This window comes from Salmo salar, chromosome ssa17 (genome assembly GCF_905237065.1).
Source record: "Salmo salar chromosome ssa17, Ssal_v3.1, whole genome shotgun sequence".
In the NCBI taxonomy this organism is placed as follows: Eukaryota; Metazoa; Chordata; class Actinopteri; order Salmoniformes; family Salmonidae; genus Salmo; species Salmo salar.
This window is the reverse complement of record NC_059458.1, coordinates 3,301,511-3,327,599: the sequence shown is the minus strand read 5'-3', so window position 1 is coordinate 3,327,599 and position 26,089 is coordinate 3,301,511. Positions and strand designations below refer to the sequence as shown.

Here is a 26,089-nt window from a genome sequence, read left to right as displayed (position 1 = left end):
ATTTTAGAAAGAAAGGGTCCAGATTGTCAAGCCCAGCTGATTTGTAGGGGTCCAGATTTTGCAGCTCTTTCAGAACATCAGCTGAATGGATTTGGGAGAAGGAGAAATGGGGGAGGCTTGGGCGAGTAGCTGTGGGGGGTGCAGTGCTGTTGAATGCAGTAGGGGTAGTTAGGTGGAAAGCATGGCCAGCCGTAGAAAAATGCTTATTGAAATTCTCAATTATAGTGGGCTTATCGGTGGTGACAGAGTTTCCTATCCTCAGTGCAGTGGGCAGTTGGGAGGAGGTGTTCTTATTCTCCATGGACTTTACAGTGTCCGCAGAACTTTTTAGAGTTGGAGTTGCACGGCGAATTTCTGTTTGAAAAAGCTAGCCTTGGCGTTTCTAACTGCCTGTGTGTATTGGTTTCTAACTTCCGTAAAAAGTTGCATATCGCGGGGGCATTACAAGCCAGGGGGTTATACATTTGCTTGTTCTTGAACTGCAAATTGCACCTGCTCCGAGCACTTCATCAGTGGATGCACTGCCCTCCTCCCCCCAGCTCACCGTCTCCCTCTCCCCTCCCTCTCCCCTCCCTCTCCCCTCCCTCTCCCACTGAGTCTCCCACTGAGTCTGACTTGCTAGTAGGACTACTAGCTAGTGGAAGTGCCATCTAATAGTTTTATACCTTTTATTTAACCTTTATTTAAACTAGGCAAGTCAGTTAAGAACAAATTCTTATTTTACAATTACAGCCTACACCGGCCAAACCCTCCCCTAACCCGCCAATTGTGCGCCGCCCTATGGGACTCCCGATCACGGCCGGTTGTGATACAGCCCAGGATCGAACCAGGGTCTGTAGTGACGCCTCTAGCACTGAGATGCAGTGCCTTCGATCGCTGCGCTACTCGGGAGCTCGTGGTGATGCTGAACAGGCGGGATTAGCATCGCCATCAGGAACAGTTTGCCCCTCACTCCTCTCCTCCGGCACTGACAGTTCTCTGACTCATTCTGAGTTAGATTCACCATCTTTCTCTGGATTTTTGGAGTCAAGCTCGATTGCCTTTTCTCATCAATTTTCTTATTTGGCTTTTCCACGATTCAAATTCAGTAGGGAGACGACTAGACTAGGCTACGTGACGTGATTACGTAGGGACATCTTCACTAGCTGACCACCACTACCAAGACCTGTGTCAAGATCAGTTACTTACCCCACTGGCCCTCCCATAATCTTTATGTACAAATAAGAGAGTAGGTCTGGAATCAGAGTGGCAGGATAGGATGATAACATAGAAGGATCAACGCGCTTTTACATGATGGTCTTTCTGGGGATCAGGAGAAATAACAAGGAGGCAAATTGATTTAATGCTGATCGCTTTTATTACAATGTCTACAGTGCGAACAGTGAAATAATGAATAAATCATGCCGCGAGAGGTACCGGATCGGGGCCAATAGGTGCCGGAACAAACAAAGTCAAATCTGAGAGGTGCCGTATCCTGTGATATAAACCATAAACCACCAGAGGAAATGTTTCCACAAATGTGAGTACTGAATAGTGTACCTAAATACATATGAACACCTTCAAATGTTGCAGTCTGTCACGCCCTGACCTTAGAGATCCTTTTTATTCTCTTTTATTCTCTATTCTATTTGGTTAGGTCAGGGTGTGACTAGGCTGGGCAATCTATGTTTTCTATTTCTTTGTTGGCCGGGTATGGTTCCCAGTCAGAGGCAGCTGTCTATCGTTGTCTCTGATTGGGGATCATATTTAGGCAGCTTTTTCCCACCTGTAGTTTGTGGGATCTTGTTTTGGTACTGTGCTGTTTAGCCCTACTAAACATTACGTTTCGTTTGTATTATTTTTTTTCGGTGTTCATTTAACAAAGTAAGATGTACGCCTACCACGCTGCACCTTGGTCCAATCCTTCCAACAACGATCGTTACACAGTCTCCCTCCCTCCCTCCCTCCCTCCCTCCCTCCCTCCCTCCCTCCCTCCCTCCCTCCCTCCCTCCCTCCCTCCCTCCCTCCCTCCCTCCCTCCCTCCCTCCCTCCCTTTCTCTATCTAATTTGTATCTCTGTTTGGATGTGTGTACAGTATGATCTTTATATGCCGAGACTCTGGTTCTCTCCTTTTGTGGTTTCTATTCTCTATGATCGGAGTGTGATTGAGGATTGCTAACCCCTTTCCTCTTTGGGTGGCTATTTCAATATGATCTCTTTTTTACATTCTGCCCCTTTGAAGCCAGCTGGATACAGGGATGGGGGGAAGAGTGGAGCAGAGGGAGGGTAGGTGGGGAGGCATTCTCCAGAGCAGGATACTGCCACAGAGTATAAGAGGCTTAAATAAAAACAATAAATAAAAACAACAGAGTCTCTCTCTCTGCCCCCTCCCCATCTCTTAATTTTTCTTTCTTTCTCTCTCACTCTCACCCCATATTGCATTAAAGAATGACCATAACAATGATGGTAAATGAAATGACATGTTTTTTTTTTTGTGTTCTTTTTTTTTTTTACTTTCCCATTTCCAAATGGGTCATTTTTGCGTAATCCTTCATGATTCGGTTGCATCAGTAAGATAGTAATCCTTTTTTTTTATGGTTTATTTCTCTGCGCTTTTGCGTAAGCCTCGGAATTATATCAGAATGGGTTCTTATTGAAAAGTTCTCCTACAAATGAATTCATTTTAATATGAAGTCCAATGTTATTATCAGACTCAGCCATGGATATCGACATGCCATAAGCACAAAGATGGTCCCCACTCACATTAATGAAATCATGTGTTTTCATTTTTCTATGTTTCCTGAGGTAGTAGATGTCCTCCAGACCAGAAACTGTGTTTGTGCGGGTGCATGGACATGTCTCTCTGTGTGCCTGATTGAGAGAGATGGAGATAAAGCACACATGGGCAGATTGCTTGGTATCTCAGTCACATGGTCACATACCCCACATAAAACATACTCTTTAGATTCCACCAGACAGCAACCCTGACAGTTGAACATTGGCATTGAGTTGAGCAGTGAACACAGAATGGAGACAAACCACAGATGAGAACATGGAGGCGAAGGAACGGCTCTGGGCCTGGTTTCCCAAAAGCACCTTAAGGCGAAGTTCATAATTAGAACCTTCGTAGGAGCATCGTTAAATCTCAGCTCTGTTTCCCAAAACCATCGTTATTAACGTTGCACTTGAAACATAGAATCACATGGTTTATCTGTCTCTATGTGACTGCCGATAACTTCAGAACGAAGTTGACAACAAATACTTCCAATGTCTTTGCAATTGATACAAACAAGTGACGTATAAAAATATGCTTCAAATGAAAACCGAGATGACTGCGTTAAAATATGAACAGTAGGTTATAGGCCTATTTCAATCATATTGAAGTCCATTTCATGTTCAATCAATTGAGTTCTATTTTGCTATTTGTAGGCAACTGTCTGTAATTTGTCTCAACATATTTCATGATGTGTATCTAAACATGTGTGTGATGATGTTCCAAATTGGTGATTTAGTGCATTTTTATTGGGTAAGCATTATAATAAGCTGCCTCAATATTTGCGGCCGTAGGTAGTAATATCTCTCTAGGAGCTGATCCGTCGTCAGTATTGAGAAATAATTATAATATTAAGGTCAGATTTGAATGGAGAAAGCTGATCTGAGAACAGCGCTCCCTTTCTTTCAGTATTGACACTATGCCACAACAACGCACTTAGCAACTGTTCTCCCTAAGCGGTGTTTTGGGAAACGCATGTTACATCTTCAGCCGTTGTAGGAAAGATGCATTGTTAAAACACTCGTAAGCCTAAGTTCCATCGCTATCGGGAAACCAGGCCCTGGTCTGCTTTGCTCTGCTCTGATATGATCACAAATGACAGAAGGAGAATGGAAGAACAAGTCTGTGGTTCAAGGACTGGTCATCAGTCTGAGAGAGGGACAGAGAGAAAGTGAGAGGGAGGAAGAGAGAGGAGGAGAGAGTGAGAGGATGGGAGAGAGAGAAGGAGAGTATCGATACTGATATCATAGTACAGCACTGGCTATAGACCAGCAACAGGGCAGAGACAGAGACAGGGACCTGTCTACTTTAACTAGACTACAAGCCAAATCACATCTGATACAATACACATACACAACAGAAGAGACGTAGGATAGAATGGCAGTGTGGTTTAATATGGAAGACACATATTCATGGGTTCCCCTTTCTCCTCAGTGTCAGATCCGGGTTGTAAAAGACTGGGTTGTGACATGGTTTTGGTCTCTTGTCTCCATGCCCTAATAAGGCCACCGCTTCCTCTCTAACCTCATGATTTATGCAGGATCACGTGCAGAGGAAGGGACCAGTCACTGCTACACTGGCTAAGGAGAGGAGGGGGACACATTATGGCGTCATACACATTGCAACACTGCTTAAGCAGCGAGGGGGCATGCTGTATTATGTAGTGATACATTTTGTCCAGTCAATGCCACTGGGCTCTTCTCAATATTCTAAACAGACTTCCTCCCCTCATTTCCTTGTGACATGGTCAGGGTGAGTTTGAGGTTGAGGGAGAGAACTAGAAAGTGAATGAGAAAGACAGAAGTAAAAGCAATTGAGCGAGAGAAGGCTATTGGTCTTGTGCTTGCATATTACCCCCAGTAACTATGCAGCTTTTGGTGTGACACACATTCCTCAGTGCTTGCAGGTGGCAGGAAATGGAGACACATTTAACTGTGACACACATTGCAGGGCTGCAGGAGAGACACAGCACTTAGCAGATGAGACAGACAGACAGACAGACAGACAGACAGACAGACAGACAGACAGACAGACAGACAGACAGACAGACAGACAGACAGACAGACAGACAGACAGACAGACAGACAGACAGATTAAATGGAGTCTGTAGACAGACACAGCAGTACACTAAACTCCTGAACCTGACAAAGCACAATACCAAAATAATCATATAGTGAGGCAGTCAAAATGGCTGGTTTAAATATGGATATTAGCCAGTGGCGAACCGTCATTCAGGCTCTGCCCCACCTGTTTTGAGCCCCACATTTTAAGCAAAAAAAAGTAAAAATAAATTATATATTCAGTATACTGTATATATCATTTTTGGGTGGGGGGGTTGCCTGTTTTGCATGTTATTTTTGCATTAATATGTGTCACGTATCAGTTTACAAACAATGTAAAAAATAATTCAGTTAATAAAGCTGCATAGATAGGTCTCATTTTTGTTTTCTTGAGTAAGGCAGCTCCAAAATACAGGTGTTTCGGCCTAGCTCAGGGCTTTCTGTGGTTGTTGGGCGAGCCAGCAGAAAATAGGAACATTGCACCTTGATTGCCTCAGTGTTCTGTCACTCATGGGGACAGTACGTCATCGCCAAGTTTAAGTTCTTAGTACGGGTAGGCATCCACAATTTCAGCCCTTTGGGTCCTGCCATAGAGTTATATTACAAGTGCCCTTCCAAGAAGGCTCAAGGTCATTGGCCACAGATAAAATTACATCAAATTACATTATATGTACAGTAGCTTTGATTGGACTGATCATGTCAGTATCTAACTTTCAAATGTATATATATGCAGGCCTTAACCACTACCCTGAGAGCACTTGATTCAGTGTATCATGCAGCCCTCAGGTTCATTACCAATCAAAAACGTCTAACACATTATGATCTCTACAGCGCTGTCGGCTGGTCGTCATTGACCTTGCATAGGCTTAAACACTGGTATACACTGATTTATAAGGCCATATTGGGTAAAATGCCATTTTATCTCTGTTCTTTTTTAGTCAGGTCGGTAAATATATATCAATTACGGTCCCATTTTCATTTGCTTCTAACAGTACCAAAATTTAGAACAGGTCATGGTAGAAATAGTTTTAGTTACTTAGCTCCGTGGTCTTGGAATTCTCTCCTGAACATTTAAAAATGTTATGATCTAGTTTCGTTGGTGGAGTTTAAACACTTGATCGATGTATATATCATAGAAGAGTGTAATTGTCTTTAGGACAACTGTTTTTAGTGAAGAATTTTGTGTTTGTAACGTAAAATGTTTTTGTTGTACTGTATGTGTGTTTATAGTTGTGTTTAATGTTGTGTTAGTGTATGTAATTGTTGTACTGTCTGTGTGTTTATAGTTGTGTTTAATGTTGTGTTAGTGTATGTAAGTTGTTTTGTCTGAAACGTTGTTCCCCCTGCTGCTATTGGACCACGTCTCTCGTGGAAAAGAGATGTTATCTCAATGAGAAAAACCTGGATAAATAAAGGTAAAAAATATATATAAAAAATAAAAAAGTCTTAGCTAGCAGTCATCATCATGAATCAAGTCGACAATCTACTGGCAAATCCTTTTTAATCCTTGTCATATGAAGAGAAATAATGAAGAGACATTTAAATAAAACGTATCGGTGCTCTTCGGCCATTGGATATATACCGGTAAAGATTACACAACAAGTTGGAAATTCAACAATGAGTCGTTTGGAAGGAATCAGTGGCTAACTGCAAGCATTGCAAAGCAACCACTAATGTTAGCCTGCTATTCAACGGAGTGGCTGAGTACCCACCATAAATCCAGAGAATGCCAGACTTTGATGACAAAGTTTGATGACAAAATTTGCCCACAAAGGATCGCCGTGCCACCTCACAAGGTGAGTCTAAAAATGTCTTGTATGCTGCTGCATAAATTATGTAATATGCAAGGGAGATATGTATACTGTAGCTAAGAAAGTAATACTAAGTGTATGTTTTGTAGTAAACTGTTAGTAGCCCTTGTGCCTCACCCTAATAATTTGGTCTATTTTCACCAACGCTGTATTGTAAACACATCGTTCGAGGTCGGTGTTTGCAGAATTTTTTTTTGTACAGCTTTGACAGTGCTACTGATAGTAGTGGTGGCGCTTGGTTTGCACGTACAAATTCAGAACACACAACATTCTATAATAGAGCTGTGTTATTTGACGTGTCAAATTAAAAGCTTATTTAACACGTCAAATAGTGTTATATGACGTGTATCTTTCTTGACACGCAAAGACCCAAACGGCGTTTAATGGGCCTCACTCTAATAATTTGGTCTATTTTTCACCTCTTAATTTCGCCTACTGTTCTAACTTGGTGGTGCACATGTAGCCTATAACCTGTTTTAGAGAAATGTAATCATCAAATATTGTAAGAACTTTCATTGTCTTTTTATATGCCCCCTTTATTTAACTTACGGTTCTGACTTGTTGAACAGGGAGAACACTGTAAGAACGGCACATGTTCTGAATTCTGTCACTGTACATTTCAAAAGTGCTGAACAAATAGTTCTATTGACTACATCCATCCTAGCTCGCTCATTAATGTCTTAATCGAAATTACGGATTGCCTCTTATCCACTTGTTGTCCCCTTATGCCATAGTTTGTACATCTCAATTGTCAGTAGAAACCACATTTGTTTAAGCAAGTCAGCCATATCAGCTATGTTTTTTTAAATGCAGTAAATGAGGCTGAATGAATTGTTTAGCTGCCAGACAAGGCTCTGCTGATAGCCAGGTGTAGCAGTGGTAAGGTGTTGGGACTGCTGTTGGGACTCTGCTGTTGGGACAGCTTTATGTAGGCCCTAACAGTTTGTGGGCACCGTTTGTCACCGTTATAGTAAAATTAATGTATTGTTTAGTGTTGTATTGTGTAGTGGCTTGGCTGGCATGCATCCCACATTTTTTGGGGTTTGCCCCACCAAGATTTACATGCTAAAATTGTCACTCATATTACCGTAGGGGTTGTGAGCTATGTGTAAACATTGCTGCTATTTATGGTTCTCTTCCTCAGTTTTCTGTCTGGATGTGCTGTCACATGTGTAATAGTATTCATTGATTAACTGATCAAGTGCCCTCAAGGACCTGGGTGTATTCTTTTGGGTTCTGAACGTTGCAGATAGAAATGTAATGTATAGAGCTGAGGTGAATCCCTATTTCTATTCTGAAATATTCAATTCATTCATTCACATTCTTCTTCTCTTTACCGTGCTGTAATTGGCTCAGTTCTGTGCATCACAGGACCCGCCCACCGTAGTCAGGGCCACTCCCTGGAGTTACTGCAGCTGGAGGTGTATGTGAGTCACTCCCCCACACCCACACACACATGCGCACAACACACACACACACACACACACACACACACACACACACACACACACACACACACACACACACACACACACACACACATACACACACACTTCCCCATCTGCCCCTCTCCCATACCACAGCTGATGATGGGTCTCGTCCCCCCAGAAACCTGAAAGATTCGTTTAGCCTCATCCTCCTTTTCCCATCTGGCTCTCCCTCCTTACTCATTTCTCTTCCCCTCCCTTTCTCCATTTCCAATCAGCCAATAATGTGTCTTCATTCCCCCTGGCGTGTTGACAGCTGCCATGGCGACACGTATGGAGAGCCAGCTGTAGTGATTTTCCATCATGACGCTCAGACACAGACACAAAGACACACACACGCACATCCTGCTTCTGTTGATCTGGTATAATTGGTATTGCTCTGTTGGAGAAAAACAGGTCTCCTGGAAATTCATTGGAGGAGGAGAAGGAGAGAGAAGAGGGGGGAGTAGGGGAGGAGGGTAGAGGAGGAGGAAAGAGGGGAGAGGGTGAAGGAAGAAAGGTGGAGGAACTGATGTGTGACATCTCCCTCCTCCTCTGAGGTATTAACTTATTTTGAATCATCAATCATGATTTCAATAGTCCAATGTTGCTTCCTCTCCTTATCTTTATGCCTTTACCTGTTCTAATGTACGATCATCCACCAAAGGTTTTTCTTTCCATAACCTTCCCAGGTTTCTCTATATTTCTAGACTTGGACTTGTTGTGTAAAGGGCCAGGATGGCCCAAACCATGCCAGGATGGCCCAAAGATATTTATGATGTTTTGGATCTTCCTAAATTGAAGGTCCTTTGGGGGAAGGATTTATGCATAACTTTTTGAAATCTGTATCCAAAAGAATGATTGAAAAATTGCAAATTAGAGATGGAATCCGCATTAGGGTAAACAGCACCTTTGTTATTGTTTTGTTTTGTGGATGAAACGGAGGTAAGCTGCATCGAGCAGTGTGGTAAAAATCAATTGCAGTTTTATTTATTTTTATTTCACCTTTATTTAACCAGGTAGGCTAGTTGAGAACAAGTTCTCATTTACAACTGCGACCTGGCCAAGATAAAGCAAAGCAGTGCGACACAAACAACAACAACATAGTTACACATGGAATCAACAAACATACAGTCAATAATACAATAGAAAAAGTATATGTACAGTGTGTGCAAATGAGGTAGGATAAAGGAGGTAAGGCAATAAATAGGCCATAGTGGCAAAATAATTACAATATAGCAATTAAACACTGGAGTGATAGATGTGCAGAAGATGAGTGTGCAAGTAGAGATACTGGGGTGCAAAGGAGCAAAATAAATAAAATAAATAACAGTATGGGGATGAGGTAGTTGGATGAGCTATTTACAGATGGACTATGTACAGGTGCAGTGATCTGTGAGCTGCTCTGACAGCTGGTGCTGTCAGAGCAGCTAGTGAGGGAAGCTAGTGAGGGAGATATGAGTCTCCAGCTTCAGTGATTCTTTTCAGTTCGTTCCAATCATTGGCAGCAGAGAACTGGAAGGAAAGGCGGCCAAAGAGGAATTGGGTTTGGGGGTGACCAGTGAAATATACCTGCTGGAGCGCGTGCTACGGGTGGGTGCTGCTATGGCGACCAGTGAGCTGAGATAAGGCGCGGCTTTACCTAGCAAAGACTTATAGATTACCTGGAGCCAGTGAGTTTGGCGACGAATATGAAGCGAGGGCCAGCCAACGCGAGCATACTGGTTGCAGTGGAGGGTAGTGTATGAGGCTTTGGTGACAGAACGGATGGCACTGTGATAGACTGCATCCAATTTGCTGAGTAGAGTGTTGGAGGCTATTTTGTAAATGACATCGCCAAAGTCAAGGATCAGTAGGATAGTCAGTTTAACGAGGGTATGTTTGGCAGCATGAGTGAAGGATGCTTTGTTGCGAAATAGGAAGCCGATTCTAGATTGAATTTTGGATTGGAGATGCTTAATGTAAGTCTAGAAGGAGAGTTTATAGTCTAACCAGACACCTAGGTATTTGTAGTTGTCCACATATTCTAAGTCAGAACCGTCCAGAGTAGTGATGCTGGACAGGCGGGCAGGTGTGGGCAGCGATCGGTTGAAGAGCATGCATTTAGTTTTACTTGCATTTAAGAGCAGTTGGAGGCCACGGAAGGGGAGTTGTATGGCATTGAAGCTTGTCTGGAGGTTAGTTAACACAGTGTCCAAAGAAAGGCCAGAGTTATACAGAATGGTGTCGTCTCGTAGAGGTGGATCAGAGAATCACCAGCTGCAAGAGCGACATCATTGATGTATACAGAGATAGGAGTCGGCCCGAGAACTGAACCCTGTGGCACCCCCATGGAGACTGCCAGAGGTCCGGACAACAGGCCCTCCGATTTGACACACTGAACTCTGTCTGAGAAGTAGTTGGTGAACCAGGCGAGGCAGTCATTTGAGAAACCAAGGCTGTTGAGTCTGCCGATAAGAATGTGGTGATTGACAGAGTCGAAAGCCTTGGCCAGGTCGATGAATACAGCTGTACAGTACTGTCTCTTATTGATGGCGTTTATGATATCATTTAGGACTTTGAGCATGGCTGAGGTGCACCCATGACCAGCTCGGAAACCAGATTGCATAGTGGAGAAGATACGGTGGGATTCGAAATGGTTGGTGATCTATTTGTTAACTTGGCTTTCGAAGACCTTAGAAAGGCAGGGTAGGATAGATATAGGTCTGTAACAGTTTGGGTCAAGAGTGTCTCCCCCCTTTGAAGAGGGGATGACCACGGCAAGTTGGTTAGGATGATATCTATGAGGGTGCCCATGTTTATGGATTTGGGTTTGTACCTGGTACGTTCATTGATATTTTGTGTGAGATTGAGGGCATCAAGCTTAGATTGTAGGATGGCCAGGGTGTTAAGCATGTCCTAGTTTAGGTCACCTAACAGCACGAGCTCTGAAGATAGATGGGGGGCAATCAATTCACATATGGTGTCCAGGGCACAGCTGGGGACAGAAGGTGGTCTATAGCAAGCGGCAACGGTGAGACTCCTTTCTGGAAAGGTGGATTTTTATAAGTAGAAGCTCAAATTGTTTGGGCACAGACCTGGATAGTAAGACAGAACTCTACAGGCTATCTCTGCAGTAGATTGCAACTCCGCCCCATTGGCAGTTCTATCTTGTCGGAAAATGTTATAGTTAGGGATGGAAATTTCAGGGTTTTTGGTGGTGTTCCTAAACCAGGATTCAGACATGGCTAGGACATCCGGATTGGCAGAGTGTGCTAAGGCAGTGAATAAAACGAACTTTGGGAGGAGGCTTCTAATGTTAACATGCATGAAACCAAGGCTTTTACTGTTACAGAAGTCAACAAATGAGAGTGCCTGGGGAATGGGAGTGAAGTGAAGCTAGGCACTGCAGGGCCTGGATTAACCTGTACATCACCAGAGGAACAGAGGAGGAGTAGGATAAGGGTACGGCTAAAGGCTATAAGAACTGGTTGTCTAGTACATTCGGAACAGAGAGTAAAAGGAGCAGGTTCCTGGGCACGGTAGAATAGATTCAAGGCATAATGTACAGACAAAGGTATGGTAGGTTGTGAATACAGTGGAGGTAAGCATATGCATTGAGTGACGATGAGAGAGATATTGTCTCTAGAAACATAATTTAAAGCAGGTGTGGTTACCGCATGTGTGGGAGGTGGAACTAAAGGGTTAACTAAGGCGTAATTAGCTGGACTAGAGGCTCTACAGTGAAATAAGGCAATAATGACTAACCAAAACAGCGATGGACAAGGCATATTGACATTAGGGAGAGGCATGCGTAGCCGAGTGATCATAGGGGTCCAGTGAGTGGCTCAGCGGACCGGAGACACGCCGATTCAGCAAGCTAGCAGAAGGGCCTTAGAGGGATGTCGCGAAGGAAGAAGTCTGTTGTAGCCCCCTCATGCTGTTACGTCATCAGTCCAGTCGTCATGGATCAGCAGGGCTCCGTGTGGTAAAAGGGTCCAGGCCAATTGGCAAAATAGGTATAGTGGCCAAAGAATTTGTCCGATGGGCCTCTTAAGCTAACAGTCCGATATGCTTTAGACAGCTAGCGGGCCGTGGGTAGCAGGCTAGTAGATGGGAATTCAGGGACGTCGCGACGGAGGAGCCAGATTGAAAAAAACCTATACATGCCCGTCTGAAGTTTGCCAATGAACATCTGAATGATTCAGAGGACAACTGGGTGAAAGTGTTGTGGTCAGATGAGACCAAAATGGAGCTCTTTGGCATCAACTCAACTCGCCGTGTTTGGAGGAGGAGGAATGCTGCCTATGACCCCAAGAATACCATCCCCACCGTCAAACATGGAGGTGGAAACATTATGCTTTGGGGGTGTTTTTCTGCTAAGGGGACAGGATAACTTCACCGCATCAAAGGGACAATGGACGGGGCCATGTACCGTAAAATCTTGGGTGAGAACCTCCTTCCCTCAGCCAGGGCATTGAAAATGGGTCGTGGATGGGTATTCCAGCATGACAATGACCCAAAACACACAGCCAAGGAGTGTCTCAAGAAGAAGCACATTAAGGTCCTGGAGTGGCCTAGCCAGTCTCCAGACCTTAATCCCATAGAAAATATGTGGAGGGAGCTGAAGGTTCGAGTTGCCAAACGTCAGCCTCGAAACCTTAATGACTTGGAGAAGATCTGCAAAGAGGAGTGGGACAAAATCCCTCCTGAGATGTGTGCAAACCTGGTGGCCAACTACAAGAAACGTCTGACCTCTGTGATTGCCAACAAGGCTTTTGCCACCAAGTACTAAGTCATGTTTTGCAGAGGGGTCAAATACTTATTTCCCTCATTAAAATGCAAATCAATTTATAACATTTTTGACATGCGTGTCTCAGGATTTTTTTGTTGTTATTCTGTATCTCACTGTTCAAATAAACCTACCATTAAAATGATAGACTGATCATTTCTTTGTCAGTGGGCAAACGTACAAAATCAGCAGGGGATCAAATACTTTTTTCCCTCACTGAATGATATGAGTAATGTAAGATATGTAAACATTATTAAAGTGGCATTATTTAGAGTGCATTGTATAAAGTGACTAGTGATCAATTTATTAAAGTGTCCAGTGATTGGGTCTCAATGTAGGCAGCAGCCTCTTTGAGTTAGTGATTGCATCTACTTCCGGCGCCAACAGAGATGGCCGCCTCGCTTCGCGTTCCTTGGAAACTATGCAGTATTTCGTTTTTTTATGTGTTATTTCTTACATTGTTACCCCAGGAAATCTTAGGTTTTATTACATACAGTCAGGAGGAACTATTGGATATAAGAGCAACGTCAACTCACCAACATTACAACCCGGAATACGACTTTCCCGAGGCGGATCCTCTGTTACCCAAAACTACGGCGCCGCAGAGGGGCCGTAGACTTCTGGTCAGGCTCCATAGACGGGCACATCGCGCACCGCTCCCGAGCCTACTACTCGCCAACAAGGTAGACGAAATCCGAGCAAGGGTTGCCTTCCAGAGAGACATCAGCGATTGTAACGTTCTTTGTTTCACGGAAACATGGCTCACTCGGGATACGTCATCAGAGTCGGTACAGCCACCTGGCTTCTTCACGCATCACGCCGACAGAAACAAACATCTCTCTGGTAAGAAGAAGGGCGGGGGTGTATGCCTTATGATTAACGAGACGTGGTGTGATCACAACAACATACAGGAACTTGAGTCCTTTTGTTCACCTGACCTAGAATTCCTTACAATCAAATGCCGACCGCATAATCTACCAAGAGAATTCTCTTCGATCATAATCACAGTCGTGTATGTCCCCCCCCAAGCAGACACATCGACAGCCCTGAAAGATCTTCATTTGACTCTATGTAAACTGGAAACCACATATCCTGAGGCTGCATTTATTGTAGCTGGGGATTTTAACCTCTATGTGCTAGGTGGGACTTACTCAACAGCCAGTGTAATCCCGTGGCGCGATATTCAAATACCTTAGAAATGCTATTACTTCAATTTCTCAAACATATGACTATTTTACACCATTTTAAAGACAAGACTCTCGTTAATCTAACCACACTGTCCGATTTCAAAAAGGCTTTACAACTAAAGCAAAACAGTAGATTATGTCAGCAGAGTACCCAGCCAGAAATAATCAGACACCCATTTTTCAAGCTAGCATATAATGTCACATAAACCCAAACCACAGCTAAATGCAGCACTAACCTTTGATGATCTTCATCAGATGACAATCCTAGGACATTATGTTATACAATACATGCATGTTTTGTTCAATCAAGTTCATATTTATATCAAAAACCAGCTTTTTACATTAGCATGTGACTAGCATGTGACTAGCATTCCCACTGAACACTTCCGGTGAATTTACTAAATTACTCACGATAAACATTCACAAAAAAATAACAATTATTTTAAGAATTATAGATACAGAACTCCTTTATGCACTCGCTATGTCCGATTTTAAAATAGCTTTTGGTGAAAGCACATTTTGCAATATTCTGGGTAGATAGCCCAGCCATCACAGGCTAGCTATTTTGACACCCACCAAGTGTGGTACTCACCAAACTCCGATTTACTATTAGAAAAGTTTGATTACCTTTGCTGTCTTCATCAGAATGCACTCCTAGGACTTCTACTTCAATAACAAATGTTGGTTTGGTTCAAAATAATCCATAGTTATATCCAAATAGCGGCGTTTTGTTCGTGCGTTCAAGACACTATCCGATGGGTAAAGAAGGGTGACGCGCCCGACGCGTTTCGTGACAAAAAATGTCAAAATATTCCATTACCGTACTTCGAAGCATGTCAACCGCTGTTTAAAATAAATTTTTATGCTATTTTCCGTAAAGCGATAATATTCCGACCGGGAGTCGTTGTTTTCGTTCAAAGAGAGAGAAAGTAAACATGGTGTCGGCTCGTGCACACGCCTCCAGTCTCATTGTCCTCAGATCGACCACTTACAAAATGCGCTAATGTTTTTCAGCCAGGGCCTGCTAAGCCACCATTCATCTTTCTGGCGCCTTCTGAGAGCCTATGGGAGCGTTAGAAAATGTCACGTCATGCCAGAGATCCCCTGTTTTGGTTAGAGATGATCAAGAAGGCCATGAAATGGTCAGAGAGAGCGCTTCCTGTTTGGAATCTTCTCAGGTTTTGGCCTGCCAAATGAGTTCTGTCATACTCACAGACACCATTCAAACAGTTTTAGAAACTTTAGCGTGTTTTCTATCCAAATCAAACAATTATATGCATATTCTAGTTACTGGGCAGGAGTAGTAACCAGATTAAATCGGGTACGTTTTTTATCCGGCCGTGCAAATACTGCCCCCTATCGACCAACAGGTTTTAACAAGGCTAATCTGAAATCAAGGCTCCCTAAGTTTTATCAGCATATCGAATGCGCAACCCGGGCTGGCAAAACCCTGGATCATTGTTATTCTAACATACAATGCCCTCCCCTGCACTCCTTTTGGAAAATCTGACCACGACTCCATTTTGTTGCTCCCAGCCTATAGACATAAACTAAAACAGGAAGCGCCCGTGCTCAGGTCTGTTCAACGCTGGTCCGACCAATCGGATTCCACGCTTCAAGATTGCTTCGATCACGTGGACTGGGATATGTTCCGCATAGCGTCGGACAATAACATTGATGAATACGCTGATTCGGTGAGCGAGTTTATTAGCAAGTGCGTCGGTGATGTTGTACCCACAGCGTCTAGTAAAACATTCCCCAACCAGAAACCGCGGATTAATGGCAGAATTCGCGCAAAACTGAAAGCACGAACCACTGCTTTTAATCAGGGCAAGGTGACCGGAAACATGACCGAATACAAACAGTGTAGCTACTCCCTCCGCAAGGCAATCAAACAAGCTAAGCGTCAGTATAGAGACAAAGTAGAGTCGCAATTCAATGGCTCAGACACGAGAGGTATGTGGCAGAGTCTACAGTCAATCACCGGACTACAAAAGGAAAACCAGCCCCGTCGCGGACCAGGATGTCTTGCTCCCAGACAAATGAAACAACTTTTTGCCCGCTTTGGGGACAATACATTGCCACCTACATGGCCCGCTACCAAAACCTGCGGGCTGTCCTTCACTGCAGCCAACGTGAGTAAAACATTTAAACGTGTTAACCCTCGCAAAGCTGCCGGCCCAGACGGCATCCCCAGCCGCGTCCTCAGAGCATGCGCAGACCAGCTGCCTCGTGTATTTACAGACATATTCAATCACCCTTATCCCAGTCTGCTGTTCCCACATGCTTCAAGAGGGCGACCATTGTTCCTGTTCCCAAGAAAGCGAAGGTAACTGAGCTAAATGACTATCGCCCCGTAGCACTCACTTCCGTTGTCATGAAGTGCTTTGAGAGACTAGTCAAGGACCATATCACCTCCACCCTACCTGACACCCTAGACCCACTCCAATTTTCTTACCGCCCCAATAGGTTCACAGACGACGCAATCGCAATCATACTGCACACTGCCCTAACCCATCTGGACAAGAGGAATACCTATGTAAGAGTGATCCTCAACACTGGGGCCCCACAAGGGTGCGTTCTCAGCCCTCTGCTGTAGTCCCTGTTCACCCATGACTGCGTGATCATGCACGCCTCCAACTCAATCATCAAGTTTGCAGACGACACTACAGTGGTAGGCTTGATTACCAACAACGACGAGATGGCCTACAGGGAGGAGGTGAGGGCCCCTCGGAGTGTGGTGTCAGGAAAATAACCTCACACTCAATGTCAACAAAACAAAGGAGATGATTGTGGACGTCAGGAAACAGCAGAGGAAGCAGTCCCCTATCCACATCGATGGGACAGTAGTGGAGAAGGTGGAAAGTTTTAAGTTCCTTGGTGTACACATCACGGACAAACTGAAATGGTCCACCCACACAGACAGCGTGGTGAAGAAGGCTCAGCAGTGCCTCTTCAACCTCAGGAGGCTGAAGAAATTCGGCTTGTCACCAAAAACACTCACAAACTTTTACAGATGTACAATCGAGAGCATCCTGTTGGGCTGTATCACAGCCTGGTACGGCAACTGCTCCGCCCACAACCGTAAGGCTCTCCAGAGGGTAGTGAGGTCTGCACAACGCATCACCGGGGCAAACTACCTGCCCTCCAGGATACCTACAGCACCCGATGTCACAGGAAGGCCAAAAAGATCATCAAGGACAACAACCACCAGAGCCACTGCCTGTTCACCCCGCTATCATCCAGAAGGCGAGGTCAGTACAGGTGCATCAAAGCGGAGACCGAGAGACTGAAAAACAGCTTCTATCTCAAGGCCATCAGACTGTTAAACAGCCATCACTAACATTGAGTGGCTGCTGCCAACATACTGACTCATCTCTAGCCACTTTAATAATCCAAAAATGTATGTCGTAAATGTATCACTAGCCACTTTAAACAATGCCACTTTATATAATGTTTACATACCCTACATTACTCATCTCATATGTATATACTGTACTCTATACCATCTACTGCATCTTGCCTATGCCGTTCGGCCATCGCTCATTCATATATTTTTATGTACATATTCTTATTCATTCCTTTACACTTGTGTGTATAAGGTAGTTGTTGTGAAATTGTTAGGTTAGATTACTTGTTAGATATTACTGCATGGTTGGAACTAGAAGCACAAGCATTTCGCTACACTCGCATTAACATCTGCTAAGCATGTGTATGTGACAAATAAGATTTGATTTGATTTGTTTAGTAGTCTGATGGCCTTGAGATAGAAGCTTTTTTTCAGTCTCTCGGTCCCAGCTTTGATGCACCTGTACTGACCTCGCCTTCTGGAAGGTAGCGGTGTGAACAGGCAGTGGCTCGGGTGGTTGATGTCCTCGACGATCTTTTTGGCCTTCCTGTTCATGCTGTTGAGTGTGTGTGCACACGTGTGTGCGTACATGTGTGAGTGCATGCATGCCTGTGTGTGTGTTTCATGTTTTGGTGAAAATGTGTCACTGTAGAGTCCTGAATATTACACTAATGAGCTTTCATCCTAATCAGACACACATACACGCGGGCACACACACACACACACACACTAACACACACACTAACACACACACACACACACACACACACACACACACACACACACACACACACACACACACACACACACACACACACACACACACACACACACACACTACACATACACACACATATGCATTCACATTCACTACTGACATGTGGCTTGCCTTAGGCTCACACACAAGGCTTATAGACCAGATTGAGCCATCGAAAATGGCCTCCGTTATCCTAATGTCAGTCAAAATTAGAAACAAACAAAAATACACACATGTACGCACACACACACACACACACACACACACACACACACACACACACACACACACACACACACACACACACACACACACACACACACACACACACACACACACACACACACAGCCCAGCCCCTGACCATGTTACAGAGATAATGAGAGCTTGTTAGGAGAAGTGAAATGTTGAAGCTTTTACTGTCCATTTGACAGTATACACTGCTGCTGCTCTCCTGAGGATACTAAGGACAATGCCATTTAACAGATGGCATATTTGACTCTGTGATATTTAGTTATTTCTATATGTATGATGTGTAGATGGTTGGATATATTTACAGGCTCCAATTGGGTAAGATGCTCTTGTTGTTTTTTGTTGCAGTTTCTGGCAACAGTCAGTGGTGAATGTGAGGTGAGATTTCAGTCTTACAGGCATCATGAGCTTGATGTGTCAGATACAGGGATTCAAAACAAATAGGGATTATTGTGCACTTCAACAGTTTATTGAGTCTAAATGGAAGCTAAAGAAACACCAAATACATCCAGTCTTGAGATGAAATGCATTTAAGTGTCAAAAATCATATTTTCATATTTCACTGTGTTTCTGTATGTCATTTTCTTTTTCACTCAACTCAGAATTGCAACTCAGCATCATGATGCAATCAGCAACATGGCTGAACCTGTGTTCATATCCGATGTTGTCTGGGAATTAGGAGGTTGTCATTGCAATGCCAGAGTAGAAAGGAAACAACCTTACAGCTGAACTGAATATATTAGCATCTAACAAAGACCACAGCTTTAACCCAATGACGTCGATGCTTGCTTTAACCCCACTGGACCAAAGCCAAACTGACCCACAGTGGTTGCCAGGGGTAATATGCGTATTATAATGACCAGAGTGGTTGTTATGGGTAATATGTGTTCTAAAATAAGAGAGGTTGCTATGGGTGATTCAGAATTGATGCCTTTGGTGATTGTTGTTCTAGAATGGCCAGAGGTGGAATAGATTCTGTGTGAGGTTTGGGGTGGTAGACTTCTAAGAACTGTCGGTGTCTGTGTTGGCTTGCGGTCATGGTCATGTTGGTCAGGTTTAGGCTGCGGTGGCAAAGCCCACTTGGTTGCCTGTGCGGTCGTAGACGGAGTAGTACTGCATGAGGAATACATCTCCCAAAATCCACAGGGGCTGTCCGTTCTGGGACGGCAGGTAGGTGGGGGTGATCCCCACAGAGCAGACCTGGTTGTTCTGGATAGAGAGGAGAACACGCATGTTGAGTGCAATACACACACACACACACAGGCAGATAAACACACATGCACTACTGCCACATGGCTTAGGCATGCACATGGCTTATGGACCAGCTTGAGCCATCTAAAATGGCCTTCATTATCCTAACATCAGTCATAGAGGGTAACACACGGACAGACACACACTAACTCACCTGCTGGATGTATGCAGATGGCGGCAGGGGGAAGTTGACTCCATTGATGGTGAAGGTGAGAGTAGGCAGGCTGTTGATCTGGTTACAGTTCACTGTGTACTACATCAACAAACAATTCACAGACATGAGTGACACAAAACATCCCATAACTGGTTAACTCTAGTCTGCACTGGTTTCCCCATCCTCTACTTTCTGGATTACACTGGTTTATGGTGTCAGTTAGTACTGGTCTGTAATGGTTTATAATGGCTTCCTGCTACCTGTCCATACTGGTCCTGCTGGGCTCCAATGGACTGCATCAGGGTTCCCATGATCTGTCCGGGTGCAGTCAGCATGGAGGTGCCTGTATCCACGATGGCCTGGCAGCCTTGCCCACACCACCCTGTCTCCTGACCGTTGATCTGGAACCTGGAGATTTACAAGGGTTAGTGTCAGTCAGTCAGTCAGTCAGTCAGACAGACAGACAGACAGACAGACAGACTAGCATTGACAGCGGCCTTAGACATTTTTCATCCCAGCTTTTGAAGGCTCCTGGTGGTTCTGATGTCAGTGTATGGTTAGGTATGTTTGGTTGGTGTGGTTGATCCTGACCCTTGGATGCCGATCTGCCAGTATGTCTGGGAGGTGACGGGGGTCCAGTAGATCTGACCCTGGTACTTGGTGGTGTCCACTTCTCCAAACGACAGCTCACTGCCCTGCTGACCGCCGCTGCACAGAAAAAGTTTTAAGCCATCAAACAGTTTTACATAGATAGGAGGTTGGCAAGAAGATGGTTCACTCACAGAAGACACTTTTCTCCTCAAAAATATTGTTCCTTATATCAGTGATATAGTTTCTGGAGCAGGAGTAATGAATATAACATTGATTATGTACATAATTAAGTAAGTACATAATTAAAGTATATTACACGGTCATCTACAAAACAAACTCATTGGCCTGCAGAAGGTTCTGTGATATCTGTGTGTATTTTATATTGAGGTCCGGTAGTAGTACATTATATGTGTGGTAAGTAAGTAGTGGTAGGGGTACAGATGTCAGATCTTAACTTGATCACTTTTTTGTCACTGATCATTTTCCTGCTGTATCAGGAAATACAAATGAGCCTTGTGGGTCCCTGAAAAAAGAGCAGTTGTCTTTCTGTCCATGCTGGGGCAGTCGATCAGGGCTTGCTATTTAAATATCAAAATCCTCTCGCTGAAACATTAGGTCTGGGTCAAATTACTGCAACATTCAAATGTACAAACATGTATCTGAAATGCAGTCATACACATCAACAACTGTCCTTTTATATAGCATAACAACCCAAGATAGATATTGGTCTCATCTAGGCTATGACATACAAGCTTCAAGTGTATCTTAAGTTCAAAATGTAGTTCAATCGTGGGTTGTGGTAGCGTGGGGTGGTTTAGGGTTGCTGCCGCCAGCTCGCACATATAAGCCTACCATGTTGGCTTTGGTTTAATTCCGGCCCACAACTTTCTGGCACTAATAAGTCAATCCCCCGATATACTAGATTTATTTACACATTTTAAATATGGACAGTCCAGGGATATTTTACCCCCGATCTTGATAAGAAATGACCATATCAGACCCTTTTGGATAACATAAATAGGAAACCAATAAAATTGTAACTATAGGCTACACCAACATTAGTGTCATGTCAATTCCCACAGTGGATACTTTATTTCTATTGTATGGAATGCTTGTCAAATAGATACATCACCCTTAGTCTGCTCAAAAAGTACTCTGTTGTTCTTATTACAATACCAACCAGAGGGTGAACATATCTTGAAACACTTTGGTTGCAAGCAGGACTAAGGTAACGCCGACATCGCCTTTTAGGGAGCGGTAATGAAGTAAGTGTGAAAAGGTGTGAAAACCGCTACTGTTTGTTTCCCTGGCTGAGTTTATGAGCTGATTTGAGCCATCATCTGATTGACAGATGTAGGCCTGCTGTGGAACAATAAACCTTCCTCCGTGTGGATGCTTGTCCGAGTTTTATAGTTAGGCTATGTATAATTTGTGAATATAGTTCTGGTCTTTGGTGTGAATTGGAAGCTTGTATTGTGTGCCTTTAATATTTCGTTTCTTAAAGCTGTCAATATGTTTATGCATTTGAGCCTATCCAAAGACTATTTAGTTGATTAATTTTACTTCTTGAAAACATTTAAATAAATGCAATTAACTTGAGGGTCTAATGTAGTCTCAGGCTGGTCACTAGATTGCTCAGCACAGGGCGCAAACTCATGAGGTTCGGTATGAGCTGCTTAGACCACTGCACTATGGCAGATCACAATGCTCTAGCGAGCATTAAGAATATTATGAATACTGATGATACATAGGCGTGTCATTTTGTATTATTTTGTTTTAAGCCTTCCCCAAACCATAGCCCTAAACTTAACCACTCAGAATGAATTCCTAAACTGTTAACCTTTGAGTTGTTTCTGGTTTAATCATGTAACCACACAAAATGAATGCGTCAAAAATAGACATTGACCCATGAGTCAAAGGGCAGTGGGCCGAATTTGAACCCATGCCGACTCTGACATATATGTGCCGGGGTCAGTGGCTGTAACCGCTGGACCACACAGGAATTGAGGAAAACAATGATTAATTATGCCTATTGCTTTCCTTCAACATATAATAAAACAGTTAATGTAAAACTGATTATCCCTAACGAAAATACATCTACCCCTACGAATATGCCCGTTTATTATAATCCACATAAGGATTCACACGAGACACGCCGTAGCCTTCACGTAGCCTACATAAGGTAGAATGTAGGTATAGTACTGCTTTGTATACAAACACGCTTCCAGCTGCCCACTGGTACAATTCTAAATAATTATTCAGATATTCAAATCCTCCTGCCGCAATATTATTTTCCTCCTGTGATGAAAGCAGTCCAATTAAGAGCCGACATCTGTAGTGGTATATGTGTGGTAAGTAGTGTGTGTGTGGTATATGTATTGGTAGTGGTATATTTGTGGTAAGTAGTGGTATATTTGTGGTAAGTATTGGTAGTGGTATATTTGTGATAAGTAGTGATATATATGTGGTAAGTAGTGGTAGTGGTATATTTGTGATAAGTAGTGGTATATTTGTGGTATAAGTGATGGCAGGAGTACTGACCTGGTCATGTAGAATGCAAATATGTTAGCCTGCAGAAGGTTCTGAGACATCATGTTGTCCATGACGGGAGTTTCTTGTCCAGCTGAGATGGAAGGGGTAGGACAGGCCAAGGATACCATCAAACTGGGCCACAACAAAATTCTGACCTGGCTCGTCAGTGCTCAGACCAATCTCCTGGTTGTTGATGACAATACCACCGACCTAAAGAGGTGTCAAACAACACACACACTCAGCATCATGGAAACACGTTGGTTTTATTAGAATGGAAGTACATGTACTGTTGTGGCTGTATCTGTTGTGGCTTTTTATTGCATGTAGTGAAGAATAACTGTGGTAGAAGTAGTATTTGTAAGGCTGTTATGGTGGAACTCACGTTGACGGTGTCGTATCCGAAGACTCCACTGAGACTGCCAGCTCCGTAGGGCAGGTAGAAAGTTTGCCCATTCGCTGAGTAGGTGGACGACTGCTGGGGGTTGAACTTTGTGTGGGTGTCTGCAGGAGGAAGGGACACAAACAACTTAAAGAGGAAATATACTGTCTACAATTTATTTATCTGGGAAGTGTGTAGAAGTGATAATGGACCTAAATATCTCTAATAGTAGTAGTACTAGTAGAAGTACTGTAGTAGTAGTAGTAGTAAAGGTAGTAGTAGTGGTAGTAGTACAGTTAGTAACATTTATTGTTGAGGAAGTAGCAGTTAATTGATACACATAGTAGGTAGTTGTAATATTGTCATGAAGCTATCCAGCTGTACTCACTGCAGGCCTGAGTGTTGCAGAGTACAGAGTCAACCCACAGGTTGGCAGAGCCAGTGTCAAACAACACCTGGAAGGACTGGGGGGGAGTACCGATGGTGATGGCTCCATAGTAAGTGGTCTGGAAAACACAACAGGGATAATACAGTTGACAAAAGATAGAGGTGCTGCTAATACATTCAGACAACAACGCATCAGATCTAGAGTGGTTGGCTTGGTTTAGACTCTACTTCATGGAGTTAGACGTTATCGTGACATTGTTGTTATCTAGTTAGACCTAGAATTCACATTTTATACATTAGCCTACATCAGAATTTCATTCTGGAATATGAAAATAGATTACTGTGGACAGATATAGACAGGACATTGAGTAACATTCTAGATAGACCATAAGCTTGGGTTTTAGAGCATGTACGTACGTCAGCGTAGTTGTTGATGTACATGGTGGTGGAGCCAGCGAACTCGTCAGGAAAGTATTTGAGAGCGGGGTCTTGGTAGGGCAGGCGTTCTCCCTTCTCCATCATTCTCTCACGGATTGACTTATGCTTCACCAGAGGGATCCTAGGGTAACAAGAACACAGATGCACTCAGATATGAAGTCGAACTTTGCAAATGCAAATAGGGGTAGAGAGAGCGATAAGGAGTTATCATTGACTATGAGAGATGAGAAAAGAAAATTGTGTTTTAGGGAGAATTTAAAGAAAAGAGCAGCTGGAGTGAAAATGTGAAAAAGAAATAAAGTGAGTACTAACCTGTGGATTCCCTCAGCGAGCACAGCACATACCAGCACAATAACGAGACACTTCATGGTCACTCCTGAAATCACAACCAATACACCTTAGCTTGGGTCAGGACTGATCTTATATACTGTACCAAACATACATATGTGCACACATGAATGCAAGCGGGTGTGATATGGGTACGCGTGAGTGTGTGTGTACACATCCCTTATCAGACTTAAGTAGGTGACTATCAGCTCCTTTTTCCCCTGACTCCACATTCTCTATTCAGTGTGCAGGCAAGCCCCTACTCCCCTGTACCGATAGCAGCGCTAACCAAAACACTACTATTAGTTTACTGAACCTTTATAAGGGAGATGACCAGATTAGATAAGATCCAGGGCTCTATTTTAACAAACCGAAGGCAATGGTAAATCTTTTCGCTTACGGTAGCGCTATAGGTTCAGCACTGTCAGAAGTGTTTTTGCTATTTTCAAAACCACAGTTATGAGAAATCTCCAGACACAAACATTGGCAGTAGAATGGCCTTTACTGAAGAGCTCAGTGACTTGACATGAAAATGTTTTTGTGGGTGTAGCGAAATGCTTGTGTTCCTAGCTCCAACAGTGCAGAAGTATCTAACAGATCACAACATTACAAACTAATCTAAAAGTATAAGAAAATGGAATTAAGAAATATATAAATATTAGATTGATCAATGTCGGAGTGGCATTGACTAAAATACAATAGAATTGAATACAGTATATACATATGAGATGAGTAAATCAAAACAAATCAAAAACAATTGGTCACATACACATGGTTAGCAGATGTTAATGCGAGTGTAGCGAAATGCCTGTGCTTCTAGTTCTGACCATGCAGTAATATCTAACAAGTAATCTAACAATTTCACAACAACAAAGGAATAAATAAGAATATGTACATAATAATATATGGATGAGCGATGGCCGAACGGCATTGGCAAGATGCAGTTGATGGTATAGAGTACAGTATATACATATGAGATGAGTAATGTAGGGTATGTAAACATTATATATAATGGCATTGTTTAATTTTAATTATTAAAGTGGCTAGAGATTTGAGTCAGTATGTTGGCAGCAGCCGCTCAATGTTAGTGATGGCTGTTTAACAGTCTGATGGCCTTGAGATAGTAGCTGTTTTTCAGTCTCTCGGTCCCAGATTTGATTCACCTGTACTGACCACACCTTCTGGATGATAGCAGGGTGAACAGGCCATGGCTCCGGTGGTTGTTGTCCTTGATGATCTTGTCACGTCCTGACCAGTGAAAAGGGTCATTTGCCATAGTAGAATGGTAAGGGTGTGGCAGGGGAGTTGTTTTGTGTGTTTTGGGGTTTTGTGTTTCTAGGGGAATTTGTTCTAGTTTTCTATTTCTATGTTTCGTTTTCCATGTTCGGCCGAGTATGGTTTCCAATCAGAGGCAGGTGTCTTTCGTTGTCTCTGATTGGAAGCCATACTTAGGCAGCCTGTTTTCCTTTGGGTTTTGTGGGTGGTTGTTTTCTGTTTAGTATGTTAGGATACCTGACAGAACTGTTTGGCTGTCGTTTGTTTTTCTTTGTGAAGTGCTTTCATTCAAAATAAAGATGAGCACTCAACACGCTGTGCCTTGGTCTATTCACTACGACGCCTGTGACAG

The 26,089-nt window shown here is 43.3% G+C and overlaps 2 protein-coding genes across 2 annotated transcripts in view; one reads left to right on the top strand and one right to left on the bottom strand.

The window, feature by feature from the left end:
- The window catches only part of LOC123723758 (C-Jun-amino-terminal kinase-interacting protein 2), a 154,278-nt gene that overhangs the window by 10,933 nt on the left and 117,256 nt on the right, over positions 1 to 26,089 (top strand). The gene's annotated exons all lie outside the window — the stretch shown is intronic.
- LOC123728131 (gastricsin-like) lies at positions 18,851 to 24,555 on the bottom strand. Its single transcript, XM_045698716.1, is given in 10 exon segments — positions 18,851 to 19,612; positions 19,809 to 19,907; positions 20,069 to 20,216; positions 20,400 to 20,516; positions 22,941 to 23,035; positions 23,037 to 23,141; positions 23,314 to 23,432; positions 23,699 to 23,816; positions 24,115 to 24,256; positions 24,448 to 24,555. Coding segments are annotated over 10 exon segments (1,152 nt in total). The 5' UTR covers positions 24,504 to 24,555; the 3' UTR covers positions 18,851 to 19,459.